Here is a 13176-nt window from a genome sequence, read left to right as displayed (position 1 = left end):
TTGAGTTTATTTTTGTGGACGGTGTTAGGGAGTGTTCTAATTTCAATCTTTTACATGTAGCTGTCCAGTTTTCCCAGCACCACTTATTGAAGAGACTGTCTTTTCTCCATTGTATATTCTTGCCTCCTTTGTCATAGATTAGGTGACCATAGGTGTGTGAGTTTATCTCTGGACTTTCTATCCTGTTCCACTGGTCTATATTTCTGTTTTTGTGCCAGTACCATACTGTTTTGATTACTGTAGCTTTGTAGTATAGTCTGAAGTCCAGGAGCCTGATTCCTCCAGCTCCATTTTCCTTTGGGGTAATTTATTATATAGCAGTAAATAACTAATGTGGATGTCATTGCTAAGTCCCTACCTTTAGAAAGAGTGATGTTCACTATGGTTCCATATAAAGAAAATCTCCAAATTTAGCATTAAGCAGACTAATCCTCCAATTGTGAAACAATTGTACTAAGGACAGTTATTCAGTCAGTATCAATAAGCCATTGCAATTTGGTTTAGTGCTATTTTCTACTGCTGCATAACTTTCTAAGTTTATTTTCTTGCTCTTTTAAGAGTTAACTTTTAGTAATTATATTAGTCAGGATCCAGGCAGGAAAATTGAAATCACCCCAGTTATTTTTACAGAGAGAATTGAGTTGAAAGAACTGTTTCCTGGGACTGAGTTATCAGAAAGCAACCTACATCCCTAGGGCTTGAGGGAGCAAAGGGGAGGGTGGGATTCAAACCTTTCAGTTGGGGGGGGGGGGAGTGCCACTGGGCTGGAGCACGTAACTCTGAGGGGGCAAGATGAGGCCGGTTCTGGAAGTATGGGGGGACAAAAAAGCTGGTAATGAGCCAAGCGCTGCTACTGGAACCAAGTGAGGGTCCAAAGTGACGCTTGCTAACTAACCTCTCCTTCCTGTCGCTTGTGCGCAGGCGCGCTCTCTTCCCCCACCCCCTCCCAACCCGCCAGGGAGCAGCAGGCAAAGCAGAAATGTGGTTTGCACAGTCCCAGACCCAGCATAGCAGAGCTGAGAGATAACAGCTTAATAAACAGCACAGTGTCACGTCTTTCCTAAGTTAATGAATTATGGGTTAGTTAGAAGGCACATTCCCTGCCAAGTTCTCTCTCTCTGTTGTTCACTGTAGTAGGAGCCTGTAGGGGATGTGGTGTCACTGAAAGTTCCCTTCCTGGGGCTCTGAGATTTCCTGACACTGCAACAAGTGCTACGAGCCTCCATCTTGCCCAACCCTGCAGCCAACTGAACACTTCCCCACCAGGCTTTCAGCTCGGGAGACCAAAGCCATCATTTTTGCCCTGCTGATTTCTTGCACTCACTGATACAACCTAATGTATATTTAACTTTAAATAAGGAAGAATTAAATAAAATTAAAAAATTTTTTTTAATTTAAATTCATTTCTTCAGTGTCACCAGCCACATTTCAAGAGCCCAACAGTCATACGTGGCCAGTGGCTACCATACTGAACTGCACAGAATAGAACATTTCCATTATTGCAGAACATCCTATTGGTCAGAGCTGTCCTAGAGCCTTTAAAATGCTCATAGGAAAGAAGCTGATAAGACATTGGATGTTCAAGAGGAGGGTGATGTAGGAGGTAGCATCTCTAAGCTTATTTTAACCAATGAGCCCTTTGTTTTCATTGATCAAGACTCAGGAAACCTACTTTGGTTGTGTGATCTTGAGGCAGAGACTGGAATTTCTCTGCGCATCGGTGTTCTCTATTCACACCATGGCCAATATCATTTCTGAGTTCGCTGTTTATTATAAACCTCTTTGCCAGCACATAGCATCTGCTGCTGTTGCTTCCACATTCCCCTTTCCTCTTTCCCCTTTCCTCTTTCCCCTTTCCTCTTTCCTCTTTCCTCTTTCCTCTTTCCTCTTTCCTCTTTCCTCAGGATTAGTTTCAAGGAAAACCAAAGATTTTACTCTTAGAGCCTTTGATTGACCTCCCTGCCCCATCTCTCCAACAACCCCTTCCCCTCCCTGATCACCACCTTCCCTGTGGCAGCCCCTGGTGGCTCGTGATCCACAGGAGAAAGTCCAAAGCCAGAGCCTTCAGAACACATAGTGCTCCTGGGTCCACTCTATACTTCACACCCACGGGCTTTGGCTCGAGCTCTTCACCTTGCCTAAAAGTTCTCCTGTTCCTTTGTCCACCTCTTCGAGCCTCATGGCAGGAGTCTACTTCACTGGCAGCCCAGCCACCACCTGTTTGGATTGGCCACCATGTTCATGGCAAGGTCATGCTTTGCCCTGCCTGCTCCTGGCCAATGACCGAGCATGGTGAGGGTACTAGAACCAGTGTGGCGCTCTTCCAGTGGGCAGCTTTGGGTCAGGGCCTCCCCGGAGGCCTGGCCAAAGCTGTCTCAGAGGTGCTCTGCCATCAGAGACTCTTCCTTCCCGCTCCTTTCGCGGGTGTCAGACCTGCACTGCAGTCTGACAGCTCCCCCTGCCCAGCCTGCTCCCTCCCCCTTTATCCGTCCGTCATACCCCTTCTCCCAGTAAATCTCTTGTGTGTCTAATTCTGACTTGGTATATTTCTCAGAGACCCAAATTGACACAGCTAGAGCCTCCCCTGACTCAAACCAGGCAGAATCAAGCACTTTTCCATCCATGTTCTCAGAGCCTTCTGTGTATACCTGTTAGAGCACTTACTACATTCAGCATCACCACTGCCACCCTCCTCGTCACCACCCTCCTCGTCGCCACCCTCCTCGTCACCACGTCTCCTCCACTAGGCAGCGTCTAAAGGTCAGGCACCACATTTCTTACATTCTGGTCCCCCTGTATCTGCCATGTACTAATATGTGTTGATTGAATTAGATTGGGCCCATTTATCCTTCGAGGGGCTGAGTGATCCTCTGTCAACGTGACTAGTGTTAAAGAAAGGCATGTTGCATGTCTCTGGTCAAAGGAGAGATGCAATGACATCATTTACGCATGAGACCAGCCCCCGTATGTCATTAATACGAGAGTTAAAGTTCACACACTCGTTTACTAATGGTCCACTTAGTTTTTAAACAATATGGTGCCCACCATCTTTGTTGTATTTTTTCCCAGTAGGCACTCTGCAGTACATGGCGCCCGAGATTATTGATCGAGGACCTCGTGGGTACGGTGCCCCGGCTGATATCTGGTCCCTGGGCTGCACCATCATTGAGATGGCCACCAGCAGGCCTCCGTTCCATGAGCTCGGTGAACCGCAGGCAGCAATGTTCAAAGTAAGACATGTTGGATGATTTAGGTTGCTGGTGTTGGAGAGATATAATTCAAATCAAAAATCTCCCAATCCAGAAACCTCTCCACAAAGGTGGAAGAGAAAGCAAACAGGTTGTTTTGTTTTGTTTTATTTTTGAATAAGCATAAAATCAGAATGTGATGTGCGTCACAGGCAATCCGCTAAGAGACTGGAAAGCGGAACTCAGCCTTTCCTGTAGCCAAGCAGATGCAACCCTTTATATCCACGTTCTGAAGAGAAATGCTAACTAGTCCTCAGGTGCAAGGACTAGACAGCACCACTGGTCACAGGAGTTCACCCGAGGTTCCGCTGACAGCTAGGGTGACCATTTGTGTTAGCTAATTGGCTTTACCCAAAGGAAAGATCAGCTTCTCGAACCTTTAGGACAGGAGGTGGTTTTGGAGCAAAAGGCTCCACTGAAGTTAGGCTCCTGCTTTCCCACAGAAACCCGGAAATCGGAGCGCGACCTTCCTCGGTGGTGGCATTTCAAAGAGATGGCTCCCAGATCCTTGAGAAAGCTATTTCTGGCAAGAGGCTTATTTGGCTTTTAAAAAGATTTACATACATCTCGAAGAGAGACACAGGACTTAGAATGACAGGTTTTCTAAAGTGAATGCTCTGAGAAAGGTAGGGGGGTGTCTCTTTCTTTCTTTCCAACTGAGGGAGTTAAGCTTCTTAGTTAATCTGTACGTGCTCTTACACTGGGTAAGGCTCAAGGGCCGCGTTGGGTGAGTGTCTTTGGAGGACAGGTTTCTGTCTAGATTTGGAGAGGAGGAACTTTGGGTATCAGATGCTGTCTCCTTTGTCCTTCTAAAAGCCTTCCCAGAGCTGACAGGAAGGGTGACCCGTGTGTTGAGGCCCACATGGTACTGACTGGCCCTATGGGTGGGGCTTTACGCTGGACATGCTCCCTTGGGAAGGGACATGCTTGCTTGCGAGCCCAAGGGAAGCTGATGCGAGGACAGCCAGTGTATCCAAGGTCAGGTCTGTGGCTTCTGGCTCCATGGACGCTTGGAGAAGTTGAAGAGCAGCTGTAGCCTTCAGAGGTTGTTACCAGCACTGACCTTCCACAGAGCACTTTTGTCTGCCCCAAAGATAAGAAGGAAGAGAGCAGGGTCCCAGAAGGCTAAATGGCCACTGCTTACGGATGACAAGGTCGCAGTACATGGAAGCAGCCTGATGGAACGTGATTCCAGAGGCCTTTCTTCCTGCTTCTCTGCCAAGCCTGGTGGCCTCCTAGGCCCGTCAGCCCCGCAGCCTCACCGCCTGCATCCTTGCCAGGCCCTCTGGCTCAGTCTCTTCGGCAGAAGGAACTCAAAGGCCCGAGTGCAGGGCTCTGCCCACGAGCTGGGTGCAGCCCGTTCAGCGGGTTCTGAACGCCCTGTGCTGTGATGCCTTGGTGCACTCCTCAGCCCAGCCCCTGCACAAGGTTCTCTGAGTTGCCCACCCTCCCAGCAGCTGTCAGGTAGCCCTAAAGCCAAGATCTCAAGTTGACGAGTGTCTCCTGGCACCTGCAATCCCAACAAGACCCTGAACACCGCGGCTGGCAGGCAGCAGTGACCTTCCAGCCTTTCCATGTCTGTCCAGGATGGAGCCACCTGGGGCTGGCAAAGATCTTCCGGCAGCTTCAGTTACAGGCCTCGGAATAAATACCAGCTGGCGGGCTTCCCTGGTGGCGCAGTGGTTGAGAGTCCACCTGCCAATGCAGGGGACACGGGTTCGAGCCCTGGTCCGGGAAGATCCCACATGCCGTGGAGCAACTAAGCCCGTGCGCCACAACTACTGAGCCTGCGCTCTAGAGCCCACGTGCCACAACTACTGAAGCCCACCGCGCCTAGAGCCCGTGCTCCACAACAAGAGGAGCCACTGCAGTGAGAAGCCCGCGCACCGCAACGAAGAGTAGCCCCCGTTCGCCGCAACTAGAGAAAGCCACGCGCAGCAACGAAGACCCAACACAGCCAAAAATAAATTTATTAAAAAAAAATAAATAACGTAGTGCCCACGTTTGCTCTTTTCTTCTCGAGAGCCCGAGGAGAAGCTACTCCCTTCCTCTCTGAGTTCTTGTCCTGAGTTTTTGTCTCTGGACCCCCCTAGTGCCCTTATGTCCCCACCCCTCAGGCGAGGGGTGCCAGCTGGAATGTGCCCTGCATTTCAGATCTTGTGGGTTGAATTCTATCCAGTGTTTAGTGTTCTCAAAATCCAAAACTCGTTTTTTGAAAATGTGTTATTGTGGTAAGAACACAACATGAGATCTACCCTCGTAACAGTATTGTTGACTCAAGGTCCAGCACTGTACAGCAGATCGCTAGAAATTATTCATCTGTTTAAGTGCCATGTGTGCCCAGTGGATAGTAATACCCCATTTCCCCCTCCCCTCAATGCCAAACTCTCCATCCTGCCCATGAGGAGCTGCGTGTCAGAAGCGGTTGGTGCGCCCCTGGTCCAGGGACTTCAGGCTGTGAAGTCGGAGGCTTGCAGTTTGCTCTCGGCAGCGCCCCGGTCTCACTGAGGGGGCAGGGGAGGCCGCGCCAGCCCCATGGTTGCTGAGGAGCTGGGAATGGGGTGGATCTGGAGGACAGAATGGCTTCCACTCCTGGCTCATTGGGTGGGCTTGGAAACGATGAGGAGAAGACTGTGAACTTTAAAGATGACAACTCCTCAGATGAATGGAGAGCCATCCCCGACGGGAACAGTTACGCAGGATGGATGAGCGGGGCTCGTGGAAGCATTCCCATGTCACAGTGAGACGTGACAACTCAGCCCCAACTCCTGCTGCCCTACAGGGCGCAGGGACAGAGAGCCTGTAGCAGGACGATGAGGAGCTGGCCAGCAGTGGAGCTGAAGCAGAAATTGCAGCAGGAGCCTGAACAGGAAAGGGCAGCGCCGCCTCCCTCAGCCAGTTGCACCCCGTGGGGATGAGGGCGTGGGCCCTGAGTTACCAGCCTCCAGGTTTGCTCTGCCTGTGGTTTACAGCTGGAGGTTGGAGATTTGGGCTGTGAACGCGTAGAGACTGAGACGTGTGCGGGTGTCTTTCGGTGGCCCTGTGTATCGAGGAACAGACCACAGGTGCCTCTGAACACCCTCAGAGCCTCCTGCTGCAGCCTGTCATCCAAGACTCATCTCAGTCACCTTCTGCTGCGTAACAAACGACCCCAGAACTTTAGAGGCTTAGAATAATCACCTTTGACTTCTCACAATTCTGTGGGCTGAAGCTTGGCTTTTCCGCTGCTCTTGCCTGGGCTCACTGGTGTGGTGGCTTGGCTGGGGCGCGATGCTCTCGGAGGGCCTCTCACACGTGGCCCTTCATCCTGGGCGTCCTCCCTGCGTAGTGATCTCAGAGCTCCAAGAGGACTAGAGCAGAAGCCCCAAGGCCTCTTAAGGCCTAGACTCTGAACCCCCCACCAGTATCACTTCCCCCACAATCTACTGGGCAAAGCAAAGTCCCCAGAGGCCAGCCGGGGCCAGGACGTGGATACCAGTCATTGAGGCCATTGTTGGAATCCATCATCAGCCCCTCCTAGGATGGCAGGTACAGGAGCTTTGTGTGGAAGGTATGTACACCTGGATTTGCCCGAGACCACACTGTTCCATCGGTCACCTCTCCCTTCAATGCAGGTGGGGATGTTTAAGATTCACCCTGAGATTCCGGAAACCCTTTCAGCTGAAGCCAGAGCCTTCGTTTTATCCTGTTTTGAGCCTGACCCCCACAAACGTGTCACCGCTGCTGGGCTGCTCCAAGAGGGTTTCTTAAGGCAGGTGAACAAGGGCAAGAAGAACCGAATTGCTTTCAAGTCGGCAGGTGAGGCCTACCGGGATGGCTGGGGTGACAGCTCTCCCGAGCGCTGAGCTTCCCACATGGTGCCCGTCTTTGTGAAGAGTGGTGGGGCTGGTGCATTAGGTGTGGGACACGGAGACACAGGGAGCCCCATAGGTGACAGCGATGTACCCTCACATTCCCAACGCCCCGTTAAAGCCTTCCTTTGGGATTGCGCCAGGGAGGGAGGCGGGCGGTACCCTGGCTGGGGTTTTGCAGAGCCTGGCCTGTCACCTTGTGCTGCTCCCACCGAAGCAAGCAACCCCTTCTGGGGCAGTAAGTCCTACCGGGCAGTGATATGAGTGGTCCCGGTGTGGATGGGGTCGGGAGCTGGGACATGGTGGCTCAGCATCTTGCACCCAGAGAGCGACTCGCTGTCTCAGCGTGTCCGAAGGGCTGGTTAGAAATGCAGAGTCTCGGGCCCATCCCGGACCCGCTGAAGCAGAACCTCCATCTCCCCAGGATCCCTGGGTGATCGCTTGCACCCCCAGTTAGAGCAGCGCAGGCTTAGGCCCCTGGGTGGGTCACATGGCCCAAGGGGCTGCCTGGGGCTCACCCTCCCCATCCCCGGCTGCCCCGCACAGAGGGTCCCCGGGGCGCCACGCTGACCCTGCCCCTGGCGGGGGAGCTGATGGGCGGCAGCAGCAGCGAGCATGGCTCCGTCTCCCCGGACTCCGATGCCCAGCCCTACGTGTTCTTCAAGAAGTCCCCGCCGCCCACACACCGGCTCAGCCACCTGCTCAGGTACGGACACCCACCACTCAGGGGACAGAGTCCCTCCCAGGTGTAAACCAGATGGCCGCGAAGGGCTTTCGCTTCCTTTCTGCACGATCAGTAGGGCAGCCGGGGCGGCCACTGACAGTGAGAGTGAGGAGGGCAGTGAGGTCACTCTCTGTCCCTTCCCCTCTCCTTCTCCTCTTCCTCCCCTCCCCCTCGTCGCTTCCCCTTCCCTCCTGCTTCCTCCTCCTCCCTCCCCTGTCACCCCTTATTCTCTCCCTCTTACCCCCCTCCTTCCCCCTTCCTCCCTTCCCCGTCTTTCCCCTCGCCCCCAACACTGGTGCATCTTCTTGAGGGTGGGGCTACGGAGGAGCCTCCTCTTAGCCCCTCCCCCACGGTGTCCCTGGGAGGCGGGGGATTGTCGCCTGCGTTTGTCCGCAGTGTTCCTGATGAGAGCTTGGCCTCAGAGGACCAGAGCGCAGCCTCGTCCCTGGAGGACAGGGACCCGGGCCTCTTCCTGCTGCGCAAGGACAGCGAGCGCCGTGCCATCCTCTACAGAATCCTCTGGGAGCAGCGGAACCAGGTGGCTTGCAACCTGCAGGAGTGCGTGGCCCAGGTACAGGCCGAGTGCGCGAGCTGCAGTCCCACCCCCTCCGCCCAAGGCCAGGTCCCAGAAGAGGTCCAAATGGGCCTGGTGTTCCTGCTACCCTAGAGCATTTGCACAGTTACAATAACCACCCTAAGTATTTCCCAGCGTCCTTCCCTTTTCCAACAAAACAAAAGAAAATACAAAAAAAAAAAGACTCCACTGAAGCCTGAATTTGCAATTGCGGAACAGTGCGGTGAAACCAGGCACTGATGGGGCAGTGCTGCCTCCTGGTGGAAAGCAAGCCAAATGGCAGCACAAAGCCCAGTTAACCCCCAGCTGCACCAGTTGCCCGCAGAAGCTGGGAGAACAGCCGCTTTAGGAAGAAAGGTTACGGATGGAAATAATTGAGTTTTAACTCATTTTGGATGGGAAAAGGTCCTTCTAGCAAGAGGCCACTGCCCACTATAACTGTGCCTTCTGACAAGGCCTGTTGGGGGTGGAGGGTGGTTTACAGGGGGTTAAGCAGGATGGCAGACCATTCCTTGAGGGGCTTAGTTCTGTTGTTTGCGGGCCAGAGAGGAGAGGGGGGCCACATAACCCTCTAACAGGAAGGATATGGAGGAAATTCCAGGACCAGAGGCCATGTCTCGCCTGGGAAGTCCCCAGTTCCATCAGCAAATGGATAATGGACAGTCTGGTTAATCTCATTGCCCACAGTACTTCTTGGATTTTCCCTCCCTCTCTCTGAATTACTCAGTGACTGATTTTTTTGGGTGGGGGGTTGGTGATCAGAGTTCGGAAGAGTTGCATCTCTCAGTCGGCCACATCAAACGAATAATTGCGATCCTGAGAGACTTCATCCGCTGCCCGGAGCACAGGGTGATGGCATCCACGATATCAAAGCTAAAGGTGGACCTGGACTTTGACAGCTCGTCCATCAATCAGATTCATCTGGTACTCTTTGGATTTCAGGATGCTGTAAGTGCTCCATTTGGCCCTAGAGAACATGCCAGAAGGTAGGAAGCCCACTGAAGTGGCTCACAGCCAAGACCATGGAGTTCGATTACCATCATCTCCCGTAGTCTCCATCTCTTCTCACCTGTTTACGCCTGAATCCCGAGTGTCAGCAGTTTTCTAAACACTGAATATGTGTGTACAAGTGACTGGTCTGATTGCATTTGGCCACAGAGAGCAGGAGTATAGAATTTGGGAACGAGTGGCATCTGCCAGCTGGGTAGGTGTGGGGTTTAAGCTTACGTGTCTGCCCGGCAGGTGTGAGTTGCTCCAGGCCCAAGATCATGTCTGGCTTAGCTTTGTGTCTCAAGTCCCCAACACAGAGCTTGAGGTTTCATAGATGCTTCATAAATGTTCGTTGAATAAACAATGAAGAGGCCCATGCGGTAGCTCCGATCTCTGTACCTGTCCCCTAGACCCCCATGTGACTTGGGGTCAGCTTAAAGGAAGACTTAGTCCAGAAGAAACCTAAGTCAGGTAGAAACTCAGGGCAGCATGGTTAACCCTTTATCTCAGAGTAGAAGCAAATTCGAATTAGTAAGAACTATTTCTTAAAAGTACAATGGACCAGAAATCTGGATTTTTGTGATTTGTAGGTAAATAAAATTTTGAGGAACCACTTAATTAGGCCCCACTGGATGTTTGCAATGGACAACATCATCCGTCGAGCGGTGCAGGCTGCAGTCACCATCCTCATCCCAGGTAAGGGCCCTCTTTTCGGTCAAGGTCAACTTCAGGTGGCTATGGAAAAGGTCAGACAGGTCCTCTGTACTCACCAATTGTTGCTCTCCCTTTCCCATCTTGGCTATATACGTCCCTGCAATTAAGTAAATGATGTCACAGACCCCTTTAGGGCCAAGATTCTGTGATTCTAAGAACATCTCCTGGTGATGTGTTTTTACATGCCCCCAGGCATAACTGAGGAGCACGCACCGCAGGTAGACTAAACTCAGGATCTCAAAGGAGCACTGAGCCTGACGGCCTGGATCCTACAGTGCATCATCTTGTGTGCTCAGCAATGCCTCCTAGTTGGTTGACGATTTAACGGCTCAGTCTCCTCTCTCAGAATCATCATGTGGTAGCTACAGAAATCTTTGGCTTTTATAGGCTCTATTTTTGAAATGTTAGAGCAGCTTAATACCCAAGTTGATTCTCCTTCTGCGGTGCCTTCTTCCTAGGAAGGGAGGCTATGCGGCGCTTCGGTTAACACTGCCACTTCCTCATTACTTTGCTCCCTCCCTGTCATCCTCTGCCTGCTCCCCTGAATGCACTCTGCCCAGGCTCAGCTTCTGGGAGTGGCTTGTTAAACCCCAGGACTTCATTATTCCCCAGTCCAAGCAGGAAAGTGTCTGTAGTAAAAACACGGGCCTGGGTGGAAGCCTGCTTGTCCCTTTTTAAAACTGCCCTTGGCTAACTAACTTAACACCTTGAAGTCTGTTTCCTTATCTGTGAAGTGGTGGGGACCATCTTTTCACTGCAGAGCTAAGTGAAATAGTCTCCCCTCCGTTTTATAAAGTCAGCAGTCCCCTGATGGAGCGTCGCATTGGCCTGGCCGGCCTCTGAACAGCCTCGTTTGCTGGCCCGGGACATAAGCTACACCAAGCCCTGGCCTTGTTGAACCGTGGTCCTTTTCTTCCGTGATTCCACAGAGCTCCAAGCCCACTTTGAGGCGGCCTCAGAGTCCGAAGGGGTGGATAAGGACACGGATGAGGCGGAAGAGTACTATCCCCCGGCAGACCCACGCGGGAGCGAGGCGCAGGCGGCGTGTGGGTGGAGCGGGCCCGTTCCAGCAGTTGCCCAGGAGGCCCAGCCCCAGCAGCTCCACCAGCAGCATCTGAGCCTCCAGCTGAGCAAGCTCAGGCAGGAGACCAACAGGTGGGCAGGGGTGGGACAATGACCCGGACCAGCCCGGCAACTCAGTGGTCGAGTGCCTCACCCAGGTCTCAGAAAAGCACCTTTACCCCCAAGGAACTGCGCAAGGAGATATTCTCAGCTTCAGCTGGGGGACTAGAAGGACGCCTCCCTTTTCTTTGAATGCTAGGAGTCAGAGACGTAGAGTGCCTTGCCACAAGCCGTGCTAAAGGCAGCAGCATCTCGGAGTTTTCTCTCTTTACAGAGATTGGTTCCCTGACATGGTGTGTGGGTCCAGCAACTCGGGGGGACATCTGCGGCCCGCCCCTGCCGAAGTAGCCGAGTTGGGGGTCAGTTAGCACTGCGTCGATGGACAGGTATCCCATAACCCTGACCCCAAGGAAGTCTGCCCTCTCCTCTTTGAATCTCTCCCTTGTGTTTTATCATGATCCCTAGGCAGGCATTAGTGAACCGCCTTCCCAGACAGCGGACCCTGGCACTGCCGTGAGGTTCCCACAAGAGTTGGGCTCTTTTGTTTATTTCCAGGCACATAGTAGGTGTTCAAAAAAATATTTGTTAAATGAACAAAATGATTCCCATTTGCTCTGGGGAACCACATCGTCAGTGGGCTTAGCAAACTGGTTGCTACTGGTTCCAAATGGTGCCTTGTTGCCCAGTGGTCATTGGGAATGCTAAAATTTAACGGGGACAAACGGTGTCAGGCGTACCTATTTCGGAAGAAAAGTTGTATACACCCCTAGGGATCTCTGAAGTTTAATTTTAGGCAGATCTAATCATTTCTTTTTAGAAAGGCCCAGAGTTTTAATTAACTGGTAGTGGTGGCAAAGCTTTTTTAAGTTTTGAAAAAATGACACATGTGAAAGTTGATAGTAGTACTTAGCACTTCTTTAAAATGTGTTTCTGGTAAGGTTTATAATCACCAAATTCATAAAATGTTATATGTGGGTTCAAAGGTTATTCCTTTCCAGGGTCAATATTGTTATCTTCCATCTCAGTAGAATTAGTAATGAGACAGCAGCCAGCACCTGACTGCAAATGGCTGACAGATGCACAGCTCCTACAGACATGCCTGCCCTTGTAGGATAGAGATGCCTTAGCTGCTGTTGGGCACAGCAGGAAGGCATCTTTTGCCCTGAGTGATGCTGACGAGGGTAACACATCTGTCCTGAGTAGTGTCTGTGAGAGCAAGCCCCGTGAAGCGTTTAGCGCGGTCTTGGGTAAGTGTTCGCAGTAGTGTCCCTCCCACCTTCCAAGCAGCGTCTTTCCTGCAGTTCCTCCTTCCCCCTAGCTGTTCCAACAGCAGCAGGGCTTCTCTCTCCTTGGCTTAGTCTCCGGTGAGGAGGGAAGGGCCTGACCACTAGTTTCAGCGACTTAAACTGACTTAGGGAGACAAGTTGGCTGAGTTCTACTGATCCACCATCAGGTCATCTTTTGGTTCATGATACATTCTGAGACAAAATATACCCATGCCCTGAGCGTTGGTCTTTGTTTACAAGGGGAGGAAGCACAAGAAAGGTGCCCATGTACAGGCTGGAACTTGATCACACAACTTTGAAGAAACTAGACTGACCATTGGGATTGTGCCATTTTTTTTTTTTTTTTTTAAACCTCTGTTCAACAAATGTTTGAATTGAATTGAATGGTATTAGGCTCTCTCTGGAGGATGGCTTTTTTGTTTTTTTTTAAAACCAGACTTTTGGAACATCTAGTTCAAAAAGAGAGAGACTACCAGAATCTTCTACGGCAAACCCTAGAACAGAAAACTCAAGAATTGTATCACCTGCAGTTACAATTCAAATCTAATGGTGAGTGATTTTCCACTTGCTCTGACTTATGTGTGTGTGAGACCATTCAAAATCTGGCTAGTATTCTAGTCAGCCTTGAAACAGTTGAGGTTATTCTCGATCAGACCAGTAAGTACTC

At 51.5% G+C, this 13176-nt stretch overlaps 1 protein-coding gene across 1 annotated transcript in view; it reads left to right on the top strand.

Annotated features, from left to right (window-relative positions):
- MAP3K15 (mitogen-activated protein kinase kinase kinase 15) overlaps positions 1 to 13176 on the top strand; it is a 150287-nt gene that overhangs the window by 135216 nt on the left and 1895 nt on the right. The window contains exons 19-27 of the mRNA XM_061179434.1: positions 3073 to 3230; positions 6863 to 7046; positions 7646 to 7805; positions 8220 to 8394; positions 9160 to 9345; positions 9978 to 10083; positions 11031 to 11140; positions 11201 to 11256; positions 12946 to 13058. Coding sequence (XP_061035417.1) covers positions 3073 to 3230; positions 6863 to 7046; positions 7646 to 7805; positions 8220 to 8394; positions 9160 to 9345; positions 9978 to 10083; positions 11031 to 11140; positions 11201 to 11256; positions 12946 to 13058 — 1248 coding nt within the window. The remainder of the gene's footprint in view (positions 1 to 3072; positions 3231 to 6862; positions 7047 to 7645; positions 7806 to 8219; positions 8395 to 9159; positions 9346 to 9977; positions 10084 to 11030; positions 11141 to 11200; positions 11257 to 12945; positions 13059 to 13176) is intronic.

The sequence above is a fragment of the Eubalaena glacialis genome, chromosome X (assembly GCF_028564815.1).
Source record: "Eubalaena glacialis isolate mEubGla1 chromosome X, mEubGla1.1.hap2.+ XY, whole genome shotgun sequence".
Classification (NCBI taxonomy): domain Eukaryota; kingdom Metazoa; phylum Chordata; class Mammalia; order Artiodactyla; family Balaenidae; genus Eubalaena; species Eubalaena glacialis.
This window is presented reverse-complemented; position numbering and strand designations above follow the sequence as displayed.